The sequence below is a fragment of the Parasteatoda tepidariorum genome, chromosome 1, assembly GCF_982258835.1.
Source record: "Parasteatoda tepidariorum strain Cologne lab strain chromosome 1, Ptep-v5.0, whole genome shotgun sequence".
NCBI classification, from domain to species: Eukaryota; Metazoa; Arthropoda; class Arachnida; order Araneae; family Theridiidae; genus Parasteatoda; species Parasteatoda tepidariorum.
In genome coordinates this window covers 2,282,678-2,304,966 of record NC_141755.1, presented here as the reverse complement: position 1 = coordinate 2,304,966, position 22,289 = coordinate 2,282,678, and the positions used below count along the sequence as shown (strand labels likewise).

The window sequence follows — 22,289 nt, the reverse complement described above, 5'->3', positions numbered from 1 at the left end:
TAGTAGATAAACTACTTTATTCTTTCATAGAATAACAGATATGCTTGACATTTCATGACTTGAGCTTCATCTACTTCTCGCACATGTGCGTCACTCACGTAGTACCAACGACAATCAATCGAACTACGAGGTGTGTCACTATGAACTGTTTTTTCTGTATTGATTTTAGAAAATTTTTGCAGTAACTGTTCAAGATCACATTGAGCTAAAGGTAAATGACACATAAAAGTTTCATTTAATGTTCTTTTTGTAGCTTTTACGTAGGCGGTGTAATGACCGCTGCTCATACGACCACTGTGCTCGACAACACCATAGAGAGAGTAAAGTATTTCATCTTTTACGGAACTCATATGAGGCAAAATCTACAAACATAACAAAAATTTTCTTTATTAACCAACAAAATAATAGCATTTAGTCTGTTACAATAGATTGAAAGAAATTCTTTTAATTCACTGAAAACTTTCAAATGACTTAAATCTTTAACGGTCGATATTACAAACAATGAAGGGGACATTAAAAGTTTTCAAATATTAAAAATATTGATATACTTGATATTTTAAAAGTTGTAAAGTGTGTATTTTTATTCCAAACAGCATGACGATAACATGAAATTTTTTTATTAAAAACCACTTACAATAGTTAATAATGTGTTAGTATACAAAATTATTATTCTTATTATAGTGTTAATATTTCCTAAAATAAGAGTACAAAAAGTTTTTTTTTTTTTTTGTTCTGCAGGGAAATATTTTGTGAAAGCCATATACAGTTTTTCTAAAGATTTTTTTTTTCTTCGTTAAAATAGGAAAAGAATAAAAAAAATTCGCAACATCTAAAAATTTATGATTTTCAAATTTGCCAAAACAAGGGTAGAGTATAACTAAAAGTTATCAAATGTATTTTAATTCAGAAAAAAATTATTTTAGATACCACTTTTAAATTGAACTGAATCTTTTCTTTCATTGTTGTCATTTTTATTTCCATTTGGGTAGTACCTTGTGTCTTTTCACATCGATCAAAAAAAAAGAAGAAAAAAAAGAAAAGAGAAAGTGGAAAAAAAGTAATAAAAAAGAAGACTATGATATTTTTTCGAGTGAGGAACGGAAATTTTGTATTCCACATGTCGAATTGAAATGAGATAATAAAGTCAAATTAAAACAATTACACATTTTTTTAATGATATTCGCTGGTTGCTTCCGGTAATGAATTATGCTTTATTAAAACAAAGGTACAGTTAGCAGTGCATTTTTCCTCTAAATAATGAGTTTATGATTTCTATACTCTTTGAGGTTATTAAAAAAAGCGTATCTCAACTTGACAAAGTAACTATTCAGCAAAGATAAGGGGCTGTTAATAGATATATTTTTCCCTAAAGAAAGTTGATTTAAAACAAATTTATCAGAAAAGATAATTACTTAAAAAGAAAAACAATTTTAACTTTAATTTCTTTTAAATTTTTTGTTTGTGCACATGCAATTAATTTTTTTTAATATTAAATAAATAATTCAAAATATTGATTTACTTAACTACAATTAATTACTTTATCCAGCATTGCAAAATAATACAATTTATTATACTATTGAAAATATATAAACCTGATAATGAAAAGACTAAATTAATTGAAAGAGTAATTAATTGCTAAATTCCTTTTAAAAATAGTATGCATTGAGATGATTAAATAAAAAAAATTTACAATTTGACAAATTAACTTTTTGGCAAAGATATTTTAAATTGTATTAATCTGCATAATTTTTACTGACAAAAAAATAGGAGAGTTTACTTAAAAAATAATAATTTATAAAATAAACAAACAAAAAAAAAAACCAGCTAATAGTAATTATTTTTTTTTAATAACATATCTTTTTATTTATTTCTGTTGTGTTTACTTCTGAAAACCAATTTCCTGCATTTAAGCTAACATGTGTCAATCTGTGAATGAATCTAAATTTTTAGTCACTGTTTCTAACCATCTTTACATTAAAAAATAATAATAAACAATCAATAAATAAACAACCTTAATCTCAAATTTGGTTTGTATAAGTGGACAGTGGTCATTTTAATATACAAGTCATTTTTTCCTGTACATGAAAATATTTTTCTCTTCTCCATTCCATGTTATTGAAAAGCAGCACTTGACAGGAAAATATTTGCACTAACTATCTAAAGCAGCTTAGTTGTAAAATATAATTTTTTTATTGACTAAAACCTTAACATTTAAAAGAAATTATTCTTGAATGAAAAAAAAATTACATTTTTAAAGGTAAAAACTAAAATTTTTTACTGAACATAACATATATTAAAATAATATACTTTTCCCAGAAACGATTTTTGCTTTCCTTTTTATAAGATATGATTCCATTATAAATTATTTAAAGCAAAACATGAGTTGAATGTAAAAATACACATTTATACATTATTTATATAAAAGAAAATATGTTTGATATAAATAAGATAATAGAATACATACCAGACACGCAGAGCTGCAGTATGGAGCTATATCTAAAACTGATGGGAACTCAACAAATCTATTAACTTTCCTCAAACTCATTCCAACCTATAAAAATATAAATATATTTTTTTTTTTATAAAATTAGCTTTTTAAATTCTTAATTTTTTACAAATTTAAAAAAATTGGTCCGAAGGTTCATTAAAAGTATAAAATAAAATTTCTTCAAATTTAATTACTGAACTTAATTCTCTCCGACATAAAAAAATAAGAGTAAGAAAATAAAAGATATAGCAACACAGGAATTTTTTTAAGAAATAACTTGAAAAATCCATTACAAAATGCCCCATTTAAAACATGGTTATAACTGTTTTTTACATGCATTTTGTTCCAATTACTATATTATTTGTTTTGACGTTTTTTTTTTTTAAATATCCAGATAATATTATAAACTATCATTTATGATATCACTGGATATAAATAAAAATAAATTAAATGAATCTTACAAGTAAAACAAATCATTGAAAGAACCTAAAATTTGAAAACACACAACATAACCAAATTATTTGCTTTTCTAGTTTTCTTAGAAGAGAACAGGGCAAGAAAAAAAAAAGAAACTCAGGCAAGATATTGAGAGTCATATCAAGTATAGTTAATAAAATATCAACTTTTAAATCCTAGCATAAAATTATTTTAACATTTAAACGTTATTTTAGAGAAAAAGTTTATTTTCCTTATTAGTTCAATTCACTCTTAAGTTTGGTGAGATTTTTCTTAGTTGTACAAACCTTAATCTACAGACTACAAAAGCTCAAAGCATATTTTATTTTTGTCACAAAAATAAAAGAAACTAAACTTTAAAAATTACCAGTAATAAAAATAAAATTGCCTAGTAAATTTTTGCCAAGGACATGTAATTACACAAACTTTTTTTGAATTAAATTATACAATAAAATTTGCATTTGAGAATTTAAGTCAAATGATTTTTGCTGACACTTCTCTTCATATTATTTCATTACAATAAAATTTTTATGTAACATAATTTTCACATATTCATTACATAACTAAATACATATGAATTCCATAACATATATTTTTCACCATGGTATTAAATTTTTTTAAGAAAAAAATTTAAAAACTTTAAAAAAAAAGAATCAATACTAAAAAGAAGTTATGCAAAATAAACAGTTACCTGTTGAAACCGTTTCAAATGTAGTGTTAAAATTGCTGGTGGACTAAATATTAAAAACTGCTTACTGGCATTACTATAAGCAACATCTTTTTTATTTCCTATAAAAGGAATATTAAAAACATAAATAAATCAAAGAAATTTAAAAACAATAATAATGTGCATTTTCATACATTCATATTTAAAAGAAAGATTTAATTAAGCAAAAAAAAGAAGAAAAAAAACTATCTTTATTTAAAACGTATATACATTCAAAATTAATGAAATCCTTTCTTAAATGGAAGAGAATTTGAAAGTTATGTGATAATAAAAACACAGTAGAAACTTGGCCTAACAAATTTCTAGTTTTTGTTAAGATTTAGTTTTCTGAAGGCTTGTTCATACAGGTTCCCAAGTTCTTGAACCAAGATTGATTAAAATTTGCCTTGCTTGGATCATGTAAACAATCTTCCAAGTTTTTGGTCCCTTAGATGATAGTAGAGTATGTTCTACTTTCCACCTAAGATTATCCTCGCTTAACCAATCAGTTTTTATAATTTCCTGATTTTAGCAAGCAGGCATATGATCATTTCCTTTGGTTGTCTATTTTTATACATCCTCCTTCACATGCAGGTCGTCGGGCTACCGAAGCGGGGGTGCCATCCCCTCTGCAGAGGATCAAAATTGTGATGGCATGTCTTCGGATCAACCTCGGGGATGTTTCCCAGACCGTCGCCAATAGTCCATTGTGCAGCTCTAGGGAGATATAAAAGTACTACAACAACTTTCATACATTCTAATTTAAACAAATCAATCTGTTAGGATCTATTTGTGTCATTTAGATTTCATGTAAGTATGAATTTATAATCCTGAATATGAACAATGCGCACGGGCAGGCATTTTATCCGACCCATCAGTGACATTCAAGAGCTTGGATAATGTCAACAAATCATCTAATAACAGAAAAACCAAGTTAAAGTCAATTCATTTGCAATGGTAAAAATCATATATTCATTTATTGCTTAAAAGAGTGAAAAGTTTTTACATGTAATAGTAAAATTTTCGTTTACATAATTAATCAGATAAAAATAGTATATTTATTTAGAACACCTACTGAAAGTAAAATTTTTTTAAAATAAGATTTGGGTGAAGGTTTTAACAACTCAGAGGCAATGTCTCTCAGATACCATTTCAAATTCCACAATTTATTACATACAAAAATATACAAACCTGATTTGCTTATTTTTATTTCTGTACATTTTTCACAGCGAAACTTGTTGCTACCAGTGAGCAGTTCTGGTTTAGTGAAATAAGTAAGGGATGAGTCTATTGAGCATTCGTTTGGGTCACATTTTACTCTAGGTTTCAAGGTAAAAAGAGATTTCAATATCCACTCTTTGACTTGGCTTTCTGAAAAATTACAAGACCATTTCTCCTCATTTTCATTGTCACAGGTATCTTCTTGGCTTTCACAGGAGGCAAGGATTGTCTCCTCATCAGGGCTCAGAGAGGAATTCAAAATGCTACCCTGTCGATCACTGTCTCGACGAATTCGTACTTCTTTCACTTGTAACCCCAGAGTTTGCATTCTTTCATCAGACTCCAAAGACACATTTAACTTTTTAAAATTTTCAGTTAAAACACAAGCAGTTTCTGGAACAGGCTTGAATGTGGTATCTATAATAAAGCAGTTCATTAAACCCAATAATATAAATTAAACCTAAAAACACTCAAATACACAATGTGGTGAATGTAAACAATGAAATAAATAAAAAAAATTTAAGTAGTCATATTAACCTATACATTTCTGAGATTCAGTATCAATCATTATAGATTACTCTTAATATATTTTTATAATATGTAAAACAATACTTTTAAAAAATTTTGCTTCACAGTTTGATTCTTTGCATAAAACTATTGAACCTCTAAAGCCAGAGGTATAAAAGTGAAGGATTGGAGCGATACCTTATATAATTTTTATGTCTGATATTTTAGCACATTCCTTGCAGCATCTACCAGCATGTCAGTGGACACTGCAGACATAAATTGCAGATTATTATTCACTTTGCTTTTAAAAAGCAAACAAATTGCTGTTCTTTATAATTATTTTTCTGTTATTTAATTACAACTGTATAAGAATTTATTCAATTTTTATAGTATCATTGTATAAAAATCATCTCACAATTTAAACAATAAGTTTTTATGTGTCATTTTTAAGGACCTTACATTTGCAAATTTTGCTACAAGTCTGTTAGATTCAGAGGAATTTTCTCAATAATAGTCTTTGTCTGAGTGCATTGAAATAGCAAAAAAATTTGAATTTATAAAGATAGTGCTGCAGATTTACTTCGCTACCGGACTGTGCGTGTATAAATATATATACACATATATATATATATATATATATATATATATATATATATATATATATATATATATATATATATATATATATATATATATATATATATAGGTACTATTCTATTAAATTATATTTTTTTGCTTTAATTTTGATAAATACTTGACAAAATAAAAGGTAAAATATGTTTTTACAGATGCTATAAAAGTATCAGGTCTGAAAAGGATACAAGACACTTAAATTTCATAATGTTATAGGATTTATAAATATCCTACACTTCATTCACCAAATTAAAATAATTTAAATATTATCATTGATTTTACAAACTAAAAAAATAGATAAATAATTCAATTTACCTTTATGATTTTGAGTAAAGTCACTTAGGTTCTTTTCTAGTAACAGATCTTCAGATACATTTTCCCCTAGCATAGCTCGTTCCAAATCTTTGGGAATTTTTTGCGTAGGAATTTCATCTACCAGTAAATCTTCAAGGATGCTGTGAAATGCACCATTTTCAGAAGTATCATTTGGCACAATAGCTACATCAAAATCAAGTTTTTCTGTCACACAACACTTTTCAAAATTAAGTCTATCCGATACACTGTTGCAATCACCCGATACATTTTCTTTTCGCTTTTTGCAAAGATCGTTATTTTTGCTCAAGTCTGTAAGCGTTTGGTTGTTGAATTCAACATCATCAGTTTCACTAGTATTTACAGTATTGGCATGTGAAACACTAGTGCTATGAAGGGATATTTCAATTACATCTGTTTCATTTTTAACACCATTACAAGAGAGATTTTTTAACTCTACTTTTTCTTTACAAGACAATGTATCTTTGATTTCTTCTAAGTTTTCTGCATTTTCCATAGCAGTGTTGTCAGTTTCTTGTTCTTCATCTTCAGCTGCATGTTCTTTACTAGAAGGATCTTTGTCAGAATCATTTTCTTTTAATTTTTCTTCACTTTCAGACAAATCTTCATTAGTTTCACTAATTCTCCTGGTCTTATTTTTCTTTTTCTACAAATAAATAATTTACAATTATAAATTAAATATTTATAATTATGAATAAATAATTTCTTAATTTTTAAAATTAATAACTATTAATTTATGAAACTGCAAAAGGAGCAATAAAGCATAACCAAGTAACAATAAAGTAAAAAAAAAATTGGTTAATTGCTTTTAACATTGAGAGATAAAGTATACATATATAGATAAATAAGTGTACATAAATAAATAAGTGCTTATATATAAATAAATGTGTTCATAATAAGTGTAAATGGATAAATAAATGTTTAAAAAAATATACATAGTAAAACAAATACAGTTTCTAATTTTTTAAATCAGTTAATATTAAGTAACATTATACAACAATAATATAATAACAGTATGGTATTATCATTGTCAATATAATATTATAACAATATTAATATATATATATATTTAATTAGTTAATAATAAGAAAAAAAACGAGCCTTATATTTAGTATTTTTGTTTTTATAAACTTGTTCTTTCCTTATAATTTGGAAAAAAGTTTTCTAATAGCTTTTAAATGTCTTTAAGATATACAATTCTTTGACAATTTTAGTGCAACTATAAATAAAAATAAAGAATTGATTAGCCAGTTTCTAAAATGTTATTTATTTGACAAAAACAAATACATTATACCTAAATAATCAAGCAGACATAAAATATCCTCATGCATTGTAGTTAAATTCACAAATAATCAGGATAAATTCCTATTTGTGCAGCATTAATGTATGATTTTTTTAATCAATAAATCAAAACTGGCTTAAATAAATTACAAAGTATACTTTTGATTATTTGGGATAATTACTGTAAAGAATAAAAAAAAACAGAAAACACAGATAATTCAATACTTAAATTAGTTGTATCAGTTAAGTACGATAGAAATCGTTTTTCTCTACTGCAGTAAATACTTCAATAATACAGCTGATAGTAAGTAAAAGGTAACAAAATACAATTTTCATAATGATTTTCTTTCAATAATTAATTTTTTCAATACAATTTTTCAATGATTTTCTGCTTAAAACATTTAATAACATCTCAGAGAATTCTCAATTTTCAAATTGTTGTTGTTGTTTTTTAATCCAAACCTTATTTAAAAAGTTCTTCACAACCTTAATGTCCATTAATTAATATTACATACAACAACATAATGCTACAGTGATTCACATAGATTTAAAGAATATTTGATTTTCTTTTCCTGCTATGTAATCACCAGTCGAGTCAGAATAAAAATTAAATTTCATAATATGTCGAATGTGTTTTTTGCAAGATAGCTGATCCATAATAAGGCAACTTAGCACAGTGATTAAAATTTTTTTTAAAAATTTGAGCATGCAAAAGAGAAAAGCAAGTAAAGATATAAAATGTAAAAAAATTCTAAAAATTCATTAAAATATACCCTTAGATTAAAACAAATTCAGCTTGATAATAGTTTTAGAAATTTAAACAGTGAGATTAAATAATAACAGTATCAAATTATGCTAATTTAGATAATACATTATGATATCAGATTATGTTAGTAGCAAGAAACAAACTCAAATATATGCTCACATATCCTTTTGAAGCATAAAATTATCTTGCTTTTTAACCAGTTTTAATACATTATAATAGAACCACTTTGAATTTTAATAAGTTTCTTTTAAAAAGAATGGAAAAAAAAGACAAAGGATTTTGTATTACACAGATTGTTTGTGACATGATAAACATTTGATTTAAATTATATATTTTTACTTAAACATACCAATGAAACATTTGACTATTATTTCTTTAAGAACATTCCATATTTTCACACTAATTCTCTATGCATGTTCTTATAATTTTATGAAATGCTTTTTTCTTCAAAAGAAAAGCCTTTATACTTCATGATAAAACACATTGCATAACTTTAAATTAAATGTTTCAAACATGAATTTTTTAGTTAAAAAAATTAGTTACATAAAGCTAATTAATTTAAATGTATTATGACACCACTAAGTGAGTAACAGGGAAGCAAGTTTTAAGCTTAAAGTATAATTTTCTGTAAAAAGAGATACCTTTTCTTTCTTAGCTAAATCTTTTAATTTACGTAGCTGATGCTTGCTGGGCTTTCCATTTTCTTTTTTAGGTTTATTAAGAATATATTCATTACTTCCATCTTGTTCTAATCCTCCTTTACGATTTCTCACAGGCTGAAACAAAAACAAATTATAAATATTTATCAACCTAACTCATAAAACAAATACAAATTAATAATCATAGACTTTGTAGGTTACAAAAATAGTATTTATAAATCAATGACATACATTTACTTGAATTGTTTACAAAAGAGACAGTAGCAATACAAATATTTTTGACAGCTCTTTTATAAGAAAGTTTTTTAATCTACTAGCAAATTGTGAAAACTTGAATTAATTACTAAAATAAACTTTTTTGTTATTACACATTAAAATAATTTTAAAAAAATACTTGCTTTTATAATTATTCATATTTTACTTATATATATATATATATATATATATATATATATATATATATATATATATATATATATATATATATATATATATATATATATATATATATATATATATATATATATATATATATATAAGCATAATACAACAAAAAATAAATAATAGAAAGCATCTAGAATTTAATTTTAAAAAAAATTATATTTTATGTTCCCAAATACTTTATACTTTTTAAAAGATAAAATTTATCCCTTTTTAGGAGTTTTTAATCTAATTTTACTTAACTTAGAGGTAAACTTGAGTTGTAAAATATTTTATTTCCCGAGTAGTAAAACTTAAAAAGACAGGTTTACTGCATAACAAACTAATATCTACCCATAACTACTAGTATTAACATATTTCAGTCTTCATAGCGGTCTAAAATAAAAATCAGGACAACATTGTATTAAAAGATCTGGGAAATTTTGGGTACAATGTATGCATGCTAAACTGATTTAAAGAAGGGGAAACATAGAGCTAGAACAATACTCCCACTGCTTTGAAAATTATGTTATGTGAGGCATAATTTTTTAATTATCTACTATCTTAAAAACAGGTCAGAAATGAATTTTAAAAAATGGGACAATTTTTCACCTGTGTACATGTAGTGAAAAATCTCAGAAGGTGATTTTTTTAAAATCGACTTTGGATAGAGATTCCTCAATATTAAAATCACACACAAAAATCTGGAATATCAGGACAAAACATTTTGTATCCGGAATATCAAGACAACTACGAACCCTTCACATTGGTATTCTGGATTCTAAAATTAGAATAGTTCTAGATGCTCAACACTTTTGAAAACTGAGACTATTTTTTTAAATGAAATTTGGTATAATTTATGTAAGAAATGAAAGTTCAAAGGAGCTTCTTTTGCCATGGTATGGAAAGTGTTAGAAATTAATATGCAACAACGTTGCAATAATAAAGTTTTGAGTTATAAAAATAAATTTATTATTCAAAGAATTTCTCACACTTCTTTTATACAGGTGAAACAGATTTTGGTAATAAATGTATTGATTAAAATCTCTTTTTATAAATTTATTTTAGATGTATTTTTACCATTAATTTTTTTTTAATCGTAATGTTTTATAAGTCTAATTTAAATATTTTCAATTGATGATAGCCTTAGTGTATTAATGCACTATACTTAAAGTTAAAAATGAAAGTTTACCCTTTTAAACATACTGTTAATTAAATTATTATAATTACTAAATTGCTAGTATGTCACATACATTATGAGCAAGAATACAGACTTTTTAGTGCTGAAATCACTTTCATGTTTAAAATAATTAGCTATTTTAAATTGTACTAAATTTAACAAGCATATACTTGGATATTTTATATAATAGAAGGACAAGCATAACATTGAAAGATAAAGAAACGAAAGAAACAAAAAGAGTGAACTTTAAACATATTACATTTATAAAGAAACAAAGGTAACCAAAACTATTTATGATCATAACTTACTAATATAATAAAAACCTAATAAAATATGTAATAAAAACAAAATATAAAAATTCTAAAGTTACAGTGAAATAAAATAATATATCTCTAGTTTTATAATTTTCAGTTATTGACAGAAAAAAGTTGCTTGACATAACTAGAATGTTTTAGAAAATATTAATTATTTCAATTCGATATTCACAAGTCTGATATAGTAAATTTGCACAATTTATTGCATAATGTAGAGTAATGAGTTTTATTAATAAACCAATTTGAATCCTACCATGTATAACAAACTGCTCACCCCTATATTATTGCATAGAAAAATAATGCACAGAGAAGAAAAATAATTATAAACATTCTCATATATAGTAGAGCACCGATTATCCAAACTGCTCGGGACCGAACTTGGTTCGGATAATTGGAAAGTTGTTTAAAATTTAGTTTAAATGATTATTATTTATGCACTTACTTCCCTTCACACTTTTTCTGGACTTAGGACTGACAATACTATCTAAAATAGCTCCGGCGTGTTTAAAAGTTTATTATTTTTTTCTTCAATTCTTAAATATTTTCTATTTATTTATTTTTTTAAAACTTTTGTTCATTTTGAACTATTTTTGTCATATTTCAGCTTTTTATAATTTTTTTGCCAATTACTGATTTTACTACATTTTTCTTTATTTTCCATTACGAAAGAAATCCAGCAAAGACTTTTGTTTCAAAGACTTTTTGTTTTGTTTCAAAGAAGATGCTCTTTTTCGAGCAGCCATATCCCTTATTATTCTTTTTAAATAAATCAACTGAACTGGATCAACATTATTTTGACATTCTAGCCAATTCATTGCATGCTTCTATATGAGAAGGCCCACTATCTTGAACTTGATCGCCTACTTCTTCCTCTTCGTCTGTGGATTTCCGATTTTCTTTCAAAATTTCATCAGCATTTAAAATTTGAAATCCTGGGTCATTTTCAGTGTCTTGACATCAGTCTTCTATTTTTTCTGCTGTATAACCTGGCATCTTTTCATCCAGAAGATCTACTGGTTTAGAAACTTCAGTTTCGTTTGTTTTTCTGTTAAGAATTTTATTTCAAGATTTAAGATTCCAAGCACTGTAATCACTAATCATTAACCATAAGTGACAATTACCCATCCCCCAATTGTAGAACTTCAGCACTTATCTATCATAAACTCCTTCTGCATTCCAACTATTGCAGACTGTCCAAATTAAGCTCGTATTCTTGGAAGATAATTTTTAGTTGAAGAGGAGTAAAGGGGAATAAGGAACTATATAAAACTGCTAAAAAAGGTTGTAAATTATATATGGTCTTCAAATGTAGTGAATATTATTTATTCTTCTAAATTTAGAAAAATTGCCAATAAGTTAAAAAATAATCTAAACTTTAAAAAAAAGGGGAAAAAAGAAAGAATTCGGACATAGTTTGGATAATTGGACGTTCGGATAGTCGGCGCTCTACTGTATTTAAGGCATGAATAATAAAAATAAAAACTTGATTAACTCAATGTGCTTAGCTAAAGTCACCAACATAGAAAATATAATTATTATACAAAAAGTTTCAAATTTATTTACATGAGTTGAAAATTCAAATATTTGGAAGAAAATAAAATATTAGTGTTATAAAATCATCTTATAGAAACCAAAATATAAATTCATTGACAGCGAGCATAGAATTAATACACAGCAAATTTAAAAAAAAGCTTTCTCTAATGCCAACAAAATGCTGCAGGTGTCAGGATGAACAGAATTACCTCAAAATCCTTTTGTTGTCCTCCATCAAGGAAAGGTTGGTTGCAATTGTCCTGATGCTAGAAATGATTTGTTATTTAGTTTAAGCGAATGAGAGATATTAAACTAACAAATTAATGACTTAGTTGAAATTGAAAATAGTGTCATTATAACCTTAATATTAGAATAATCATTATAAGAATATATTTAACCTTTAAAAACCCCATCTTAAAACATTATAAAGAATAAACAAAATGCATTATGATTTTGCACATATGTTATGCATTATTTCTGAAATTATCACCAGGAAACAAAATAGATTACTCTATTATAAGAATATAAAATCTTAGCAACTCTGTTTCCTCATAAATTTTTATACAATGCAGTGATTGTTCAACTTTTTTTTTAATGTCCACTTAATGCAACAACATTAAGTATTATATTGTTCCAAGCTGTTATTTTTAATTTTAGGACAAGCTTTTTTTTTCTTCCTCTTTTGTAGCATTCACAGCCAGACACATAATCAGATTTTGAAAAAAAAAAAATTTTTTTTTTCTTCAAATGATTAAAATAGATAGCTAGCTTCTTCAATTTCGGAAAACAAATTCTAATAAAACAAGTTTTATAATTTACTATTATAAATCTTCTTTTGAGAATTTAATAACAATTGAAGTAGAAGTGAATGTAATAAAAATGTAAATTTACAGAATTTTGAGAGAAATTAAAATTATCATTACAGGGAAAAAATATCATAGCTAAAATTGTAATGATAATTACGTTTTCCATTATTCCTGACCGTATAATATCTTTATTTATGCAAACCATAGTAACGGGTCAGATCATATAAGTAAGTTTTTCTTGCAGTATGATCTGAATCAAATAAGCAACAACACAAACAAAAATAAATTTACATTTAAAGACAATACAAATACTTATGTTTACACAAAAAATATTTCTAAATTATTTGCACCTTTTCTTCAAAGAGAGGTAGTGACATATCCATGAATGGTTCAAATACTTGGGACGACTAAATAAATAAAGAAAAAAGTTAATACTTTCTAACATGATGTAAAAATTTTCAACATAATAATAAATAAAAAAAAGAAGTCAAAATATTTTTACACATGCATTGTAGCAAAGTTACATAAATAATCTGCTTACTGTTTTACATTCTTCACATAGCACTGTACTGAGAAAGAGGCCACCAAAGATTTTTTCAACTAATGTATGAGATGCATAGCAGCTATAAGCTAGAAGAAAGGGGGAAAAAAGTTTAAATGTATTAAATAGAGAGACTCAAATGCAACATATTTATAAATCTTTTAAAGCATAAAAAGTAACTTTCTTTTTAAAGAAATAAAAAAGTGTATTTTTATTTATTTATTTTCTCCAAAACACTGGTCCACTCCACTAAAATAAAACTCATTACAATAAGAAATAGTTATTTAAATACCAAATATATTAAACAAAGAATATAAAATCAACAATAATAAAATACACACAGAGTTAATTAAAGTCTTTCATAACGCTAAAGAAAAGACAGGAACATTGAAGAAGTTAGTAAATATCAATTTGCCATAAAACATAGTCATGAATCTGAAATTTGAAAACAATGGAGTAAAATAATATAATTTGGGAAAGATGTCATATGAGCTTTCCCAGATTTCAATATTAAGTTTCAGTTAGTATAAGGTCAATTAGGTCCACGACCCCCCCAAATATGGGTATATGGGAAAAATTTTCAACTTGTCGCTGTGACAGTCTCTTGCACAGCCGGAGGTGAACAGAGAGTATCTGGCACACACATCGGCTGAGAGGCCCGGCGAAGCCCCTCCGTGGCATTTATCTAAAAACAAGAAAAAACATAGTGCTATTTTGGCAACAGCACGGAGATAATCGGGCAAAAATGCAAAAGTAACAAATTTACCTCAAGAATTAAACATTTTACACGTAGAATAGTTGTGATCATTCCGACTATACTTAGTTAGTATAAGAAAAACTTTTAACTACTGAGTAAAATCAAATATTAATTAAATAGTTTTGAGTAAAACTTACTGAAATTATAATAGTTGTGGTAAGAATATGTGAACATGGTAAGATTCTATTTAATATTTAAAAAGAAAACGCCAGCTGAAACTGCTGTACTGAGGCAATATTAAAACAAAGCAAATAAATTACAGCAAATTTAAAAATTCCTTGCATTGTTAATTGTTAGCTTTGATTGACATCAAAGCTAACAATTAATAATACCCGTTAATAAGCATACCCAAATTCTTACCTTTAACAAGTTTCTTTGTGTCTTCATCAACTTCTTCAACAGGAATGTTAGCAATATCAAAATGCCGTAAAATAGCTTTCTTCTGCCGCTAAAGTTAAGGTAAAAATGATTAAATGTCAGATGATTAAATGTTAAAGATGGTTAGATCGATATGATATACAGATTAGTCAACAAAATGGATATCATTAACTAATCGAGAAATTTACATTTAGGCAAATATACATAGGAATTTCTCGTCAATACACAACTTACTCATCAAATAACAAAGAAAAGCTGAAAAAGCAGACATTGCAAACACTCAATCAGTTAAGCTCTTCGCATAAATTTATTTCACTTTGTATAATCTGAATCAAACAATTTTAAAGTGTTTCCAGGTGTCGTGTAAATTATTTTTATCATTTTAATGACTAATCAGTTTTTATAACTAGTATTAAAATATTAATGAAGTTGAAAAAATTAAATAAAAACATTACTAGTTTCAATCACTTATTTTTATTACTTGCTAAGATAAAAATAATTTCGCCGTCAAATTTTTTTTTTAGAAATAGCTGAAAGAAAATTCGTGATAAGAATTTTCATTGGAACATTTTAAACATAAATAGCAATTAGTTAAAAATTAATTAGTTAAATTGCAATTAGTCAATTCCATGATTTATATATAAAAATTTTCTTTTAATGTGTTGGTGTGAGATTAATCATTTCCTTACTTTCACTTCATCTTGTCTAACGCCATCTAACAATTGTCTCAGCAGCTCATGACTATCTTGTTCCTGGAAGTGTTTAAATTGAGGGCACCTAAAATGTAATAACAATATTTAGAGAAAAAGGGACAAATTTCAACAATGATTTTTTTTAAAGGTTCTTTTGTAAATAAAAAAACAATAAATACATACAAAATGATTATCACAATTGACAAGTAATATCAAATAATTATTAGCATAAATATAATGAAACATAAAATATTAAAAATTTTTCTCTGAAGCCAGAGAATAAATATTTTTAATTCATGATGTTATGATTGCAACTTAGATACATTTAATTTAAAACCTGTCCCCAATTTAAAAATAATAATGTCAGCAACTCTTCATAAGTAAAAACTAAACATATATAGATGCACTATATTAATTAATTCAAATTAATGAGAGCAAGGAAGCATTTTGGAAGACGGAACACACTGGCAACTTGAAAAGGTTCACAGATTACATCACACTAATTTTATTTTTTTTCTATAAAATTGCTATTAATATCAATGATCTCTTTGTTTGATTTTTAGGCTGATCATAACCACAATAAATACAAATTGAAAAAGAAAAGTCACAATTGATGTGAAAAGAATACATTTTTATTCCCAATTAGAAGAAGAAAAAATATTTATATAAAAAAAATTACGTACTTTTTAGAAATTTCAGTAAATAAAGAACTAGGGTTCACTATTTCATTTTTATTTGATGTAGAAGCATTCATTAATTTATAAACGTGCAGAAGACTATTAGCCAGAGGAAATTGTCGTGGTATAGGAATCTTCAAATGCTCCTGTAAACAAAATATGTAACTCACTGATCAGAAGATAGTATAGAAAAATGAACAACATTAGAAGCATATGAAAAATAGAAATATAATCATAATGGAATAAATTTTTTTAACATTATTTTTCTTTCAAAGATTTTAAATTTGTAATTAGGAAATTTCTATAACTAAGCAAGATCTATTAAGTTTTGACATTATTGCAATTAAAATTTCAAAAGCTAAGCAAACCAACATTTATTAATTTGCTTGTTACTAGTAGTAATGCTTAACAAAATGTCCATGTTTATCTGTAAATATATAACATCCATTTTTAAGTATTTTAGTTTGTATTTTTAAGTATTTGTATCTAAAAATGGTTTTAAAGCATTTTAAGATTAATCTGTTCCAGACTAATATTGTCATAATTAGTATGTTGAAAGAACTGAAAATTCCATAAAACATTAAGCCCTAGGTTTGTGTTATTAAGATCTTCTACTGTACTATCTTAGATCTGCTCATGCAATAAATACGTTTTCCAAGTGTTATAAAGGAGCATCGAATTCTTTTGAATTATATGTAGCAAGATTTAAAAAATAAAAGTGGAGTATTATCTTCGGTTGTATAATTTCAGATGAGAAATGTGCTGAATAAAGCAGTTTTTTTACGAAAGGATGTTCTAACTTAATGTCAAAATATTTTTGGATGATTTTAAACTCCTACTTTTAACATTTTAGTCAGCAAAACTCACTCTCATATAGTTTAGCAATTTTTTTAAGACAAAATTTAACTATTTTTGTAATTCACAAGGGACTTTTTCAGTGAAAAGAAATGTCTAACATAGGCATTGCTCTTTATTTCCCTTGAAAGCAAAAATTAGTAAATGGTAAACGTTTTTCAATTATTGAATATTTAGATATTATTTTATTTTAATTATCGCAAGTGAGTTTTTCATGCATTGCCAAAATTTCAATCTAATTGTTGTAATGTGCTACTTTAAGTGGGATCTACAAGTTCAAAATGTTGTTAGATTTCCAAAATCGTATTTTGTTATTAACTTCTGTCCCACTCTTTAGAATTTCGTCTTAATAACTTCAATCATTTACAAATATATTTTAGTTAGCTTACTTACATCACAGGTTTCTTCAACCACCATATCATCCATTAAAGTTAGACAAGGGACTTCCCAAACATAGTCAAGGGCACATGCCTTTTCCAATATCCTAAATAATAATTGTGTTTGGTTCAGGTTCTAAAAAATAAATAAAGATTAAAGTTTTCAATTATTTTATGTGTCACAACAAAAATATAGCAATATTTGAAGCAAGAGACTATTTACATCAGGAAATGCTAGCACAAGTCATGCATCGACTCTCTGAAGGAAATAAACATCAATCAAAAATCTTTTTGAAGATGTTCAAATGTGCAATGCTTGTTGGGAACTCACTCACCCACCCCCCCATGAAGAAAAATTAGTGTTTTTGCACTTTCATACCCTAGATGCATCTATATCAAATATTACGTAAAATTCACAGATCAAAATTAAAGATAATCTGGGAGGAAATTTGAAAATAAAATATATATAAATGTAAATGTTTGACATTTAAATGTTGAAATGTTTTAAATGTTGAATATTATCTAAAAGAAAGGGGAAAAAACTTCATGGTAGATTCACAAAAATTTCATTTCTGTCTAACAAATCTAAGCAAAACTTAAATAATACTTTTTTTTTTTTAACAAAACAAAACAATTAATTAAATAATTTCACACAAAATTTCTGTTTTTAAATTCCTACCTTTTGAATTGAATTAAACATCGTTTTATTTCATTAATCTTTACACATAATTATAAAAGAAAGTTCGATTTTTTATGAAATATGTCTTTAAATACCTTATTTTCTCGCAATATGGCATGAAAGAAGAATGCTTCCTTGCACACATTCATCTAGACTAAAATTTCTTGTTCATGCAACCCTATATATCAAACTTTAATTATACAATTCTATATTCAGAGTCGGAGAAAGGCGGGCTGTCACCTGGAACATCACTTCAAGGGAGGACCGAACAAGACGAAGATTTAATGTTCTGTAAATTTATTTTCTACTTTATTTAAAGAATTTTTTGCTTTAAAATATATTAATATGTTATTTCTTATTAATTCTATATTCCTAAGTAAACTTTTTTTTATGGTTCTTTAAGTAAAACTAAATATGGAAAGAAGAGTGTGCAGCCAGGGAGGATCTTTTTTGTAGAAATTTATGATGCCACCCAATATTCTCAAAAAGTAAGAGAAAAAGAGGGGGGAGGAGTGACCTTGGAGCTCTAATTTTGTGGTGTCAAATGAGCCTCTGTATCTTTTTATATAATGTGAATTTGCTGATACAAATCTTAATATTTCTTCCCTATTTCATCTTAAAATTTAATATAAGTTTTTCATTCAAATCTTGGCAGATTTTCTGAGAAAAAAGATAATTTCCAAGATTTCAGCAAACTAAGTTAACAACAAGAAATATATATATATATATAAAAGTTTTTACAATAATTTACTCTTTGATATATATTTAAAATAATTACTAAAATATATTTGCTAATAGAGTGCAGAATAACTTCTTTATTCGTCCGATTTATTTAAACGTTTATTATCGTTGTATTCAATGCTGCACGTAGGTTTTTATTTATTTACTTTAATGTATAACTTTAAAAACCAATATTAGTCTGAGTAGAGAGTATCTTATCTTTCTCAAAAGTTATTTAATGGGAATAATTATTTAATATTTTAATATCACTATAATGACTATCCGTTATTTCATTAATGTGTTTCATGAGAGGTAATTTTTAATATAGTATATTTCATAAACAATTTATTACAAGAACGCTTGTCCCTTTGTCATGAAAACTGTCATTATGAACGATTTTAGATACGTGAGTGAACATAAGGAATGAAAGGATAGCAATCAATGGATCAGTGAATTAATACAAGTCAGTAATAAATAGCAGTGAATTTGTTTACGAGTAAATCAATGAAGGACATTTCAGTGAATTGTTGAATGAATGATTATTAAACTAATGGTTTTCTTTCTAAACCTTGAACGCATCAATTGTAATTCATCTTGTTCATATGTTTCCCAAGTCAACATTTAGGATTGATATAGGTTTTATAATTTTCTGGCTGCAATTTAAAATAAAATAAAAAGTATTTCTGTATAACATATTGATTACACCAACAAGCAATTTAAAAAAAAAAAAAAAAAAGAATTCCTTTCCCAAAATTGAGTTTAGTATCAGTATTGCATTTTCAGTATTGCCTGAGGTGTGACAGCATCTTCTACCGACACTGTCGATCTTAGAGAGACATTTACATAAGAGATAACCTTCAATTGCTTCAGTCAAAAGTGAACTAAGAGTATTTTCAGCAATCATAAATTTTTATAAAGCCTTGAGTTAAAAAAATTTAAGGTTACTTTCCACAAATCCAGATTCTAATTTTATTCACATACTTTTCTTGAAAGACAAATTTAACGTGAATATTACAACATTTTAATAACAGTGATTAACATTAATTTAACAACGCAATATTTAGAAATAAACAGTGGATCAAAATAAATTTTACTATATAAATTTCTGCCATCTAAAAAAAATATAGCTTACTCTTAAAATGGCTCTTTTTAAAAGATGGCAACGATAAAACATTTATAACATAAGTAAAAAATTACATTTAAAATAAATAATAGAGACAAAAGTTAAACATAAACAGAAATTATATAGAAATTCATTAGCATTATTCATTTTTATGAAAACCTTACAGAATTCTCATCTGGTACATTTAAATAAAAATATTGTTATACTAAATTTCTTTGTCTTGATATACAATGATTTCTACAATAAAAATATAGCAATATTATGGCTAAAAAATTACCTGCATCACAGCATTGAAAAAGCAAGTATTTCCTAAGTTTCTTAAGCCCTGAAAAAAAATTTGATCAACTAAAACATAAATAGGTTTCCAACAAGCAAAATGTACATTTTTAATGTCTTTTTCATAAAATAATTCTATTGTTCACTATTTCATACTGTCATTAAAAAAATAATAATAAAAAAATTGGCTCATTTTTGTGAAAATTAAAGTAAAGAATTCCAGTCTGGCTATCAAAGCATTTTCCACTTGGTTTCAAAACAATTTGAAAATAAATATGAGCAATAGCTTATAAAATAATAATGCTTATATAAAAAAAATCTTTGTGAAAGCATAGTTTTTATGAATTTTGTAAAAGGGAAGTTCTTACGAATTTCGTGCGAGGACCACTTTTATAAATTTGATCTTTATGAAAAGGCAATTTTTACAACAATTTTTGGTAAAGTACCCTTTTTCAAACTTGAGACTTGTGAAGGAGTTTAATCTGAAAAGTTATTTTCTTCACAGAGCAAATTAAGCATATTTTTAATTAAATTTTAATGCACATATTTTTTATATTTACAATTGACATAAACTTTGATAGAATTCTTTCAAGTGTAGGAATTATTTTCTCACAAATAATATACATAAAATTTTATGAAGGCAAGCAGCAATGCTGAATTGAAGATAAATACTTAAAGGAATAAAGATCTAATTAAAACAAATATAATTGCAATTTATAAACTTTTAAAGAAAATATTTACCTTGACACATGATTTGGAAGGAAGCATATCTTTCTTATTTTTATTTTCAGTTTTTACATTAGCCACTTTAGAATCTGTGGTTGCTTGCTCTTTGATTACAGACTTTGATAAATTAGGCTGATTATTTAAGGGAGATTTATGTACATCTAAAGCTAAAAATTAAAATATACAATGAAGTTTACACAGTGTAACAAAACATTTTAATTACTATAGTAATGGATTCTCAGTAAAAGATAATAAATAACAGAATTTGGCCATAATTTTTGAAGTGTTCATTCAAAAGTTACTACTAAAGTTAGAGATACTGAGTTTTGACACAAAGGATAATGTATTTTTAAGCACATCAAAAGTAATCAATACTAACAATTTTTCTAAAGTCATCTACAAAACAAAATATAGTCATTAAGCTTATTATCTTCACAGAAGAATTCCATAAATTACTACATTATTTGAAACATTTTAATAGTTTATATTTTTACAACCAATAGATATACCTTTTTCTCAAACCACAAGTGTAAAATTCTTCCCATTAGATAAATAGTACAGGGGAATTGTTTTAAGGCATATTGTAAAAGTCTCTTAGCTTACAAAAAACTGAATAGCAATAATAAAGATATCAAATAACAGAAACTGCAAAAAATATTTCCTTGACTTTTAGTCATTTAAGCTTACAACATTTCTCTGATTTTATGGTGAATATTAATTATGTATAAATTCCCAGCGTTCTATAATCTTAGAATCATTTTTAATATATAATATACATTGCTAAAACACTTTTTCTAGTTTTTTTTCTTTTTTTAAATAAATAGGATACCCAGAAACTTCCATTAAAAACAGTATATTACAACTCCCATATGCACATTGAAAATCTCAACAAATAGGTAACAGAGGTTTAATCTCAATTCAATTACAGATCTACAACTAATCGGTGTACCACAATTGCAGCATAAAAATAACCAAATTATTACTAAATATGTAAAATAACTAAATTAACGTACTTTAGCAAGATGAGAAACTGTTATTTTAAATCTTTTTTCTTCAACAAATATTTCTTTAAAAGTTCTATTTAATATTACAAATAATATAAGTGATAAGATACCAAGTGTTTTAAAATAATGTATATTATACATTTAAAAAATGCTAAATTCAATTTGTGCAGATATTACAACA

At 25.7% G+C, this 22,289-nt stretch overlaps 1 protein-coding gene across 7 annotated transcripts in view; it reads right to left on the bottom strand.

The window, feature by feature from the left end:
• The window catches only part of Usp16-45 (ubiquitin specific protease 16/45), a 33,695-nt gene continuing 11,406 nt past the window's right edge, over positions 1-22,289 (bottom strand). For 4 of the 7 annotated variants that reach the window (XM_016065807.4, XM_016065817.4, XM_016065826.4 and 1 more), the window contains exons 6-20: positions 21,120-21,271; positions 20,380-20,427; positions 17,597-17,716; positions 16,355-16,494; positions 15,669-15,756; positions 14,962-15,049; positions 13,845-13,933; positions 13,654-13,710; positions 12,707-12,763; positions 9,033-9,167; positions 6,327-6,990; positions 4,842-5,288; positions 3,636-3,733; positions 2,465-2,551; positions 1-362 (exon numbers count right to left, since the gene is read on the bottom strand). In XM_016065807.4, the coding sequence (XP_015921293.3) occupies positions 12-362; positions 2,465-2,551; positions 3,636-3,733; positions 4,842-5,288; positions 6,327-6,990; positions 9,033-9,167; positions 12,707-12,763; positions 13,654-13,710; positions 13,845-13,933; positions 14,962-15,049; positions 15,669-15,756; positions 16,355-16,494; positions 17,597-17,716; positions 20,380-20,427; positions 21,120-21,271 (2,621 nt within the window). In that variant the 3' untranslated portion in view covers positions 1-11. The remainder of the gene's footprint in view (positions 363-2,464; positions 2,552-3,635; positions 3,734-4,841; positions 5,289-6,326; positions 6,991-9,032; positions 9,168-12,706; positions 12,764-13,653; positions 13,711-13,844; positions 13,934-14,961; positions 15,050-15,668; positions 15,757-16,354; positions 16,495-17,596; positions 17,717-20,379; positions 20,428-21,119; positions 21,272-22,289) is intronic. The other 3 variants (XM_016065834.4, XM_071180275.2, XM_071180274.2) reach the window with 1 other exon arrangement.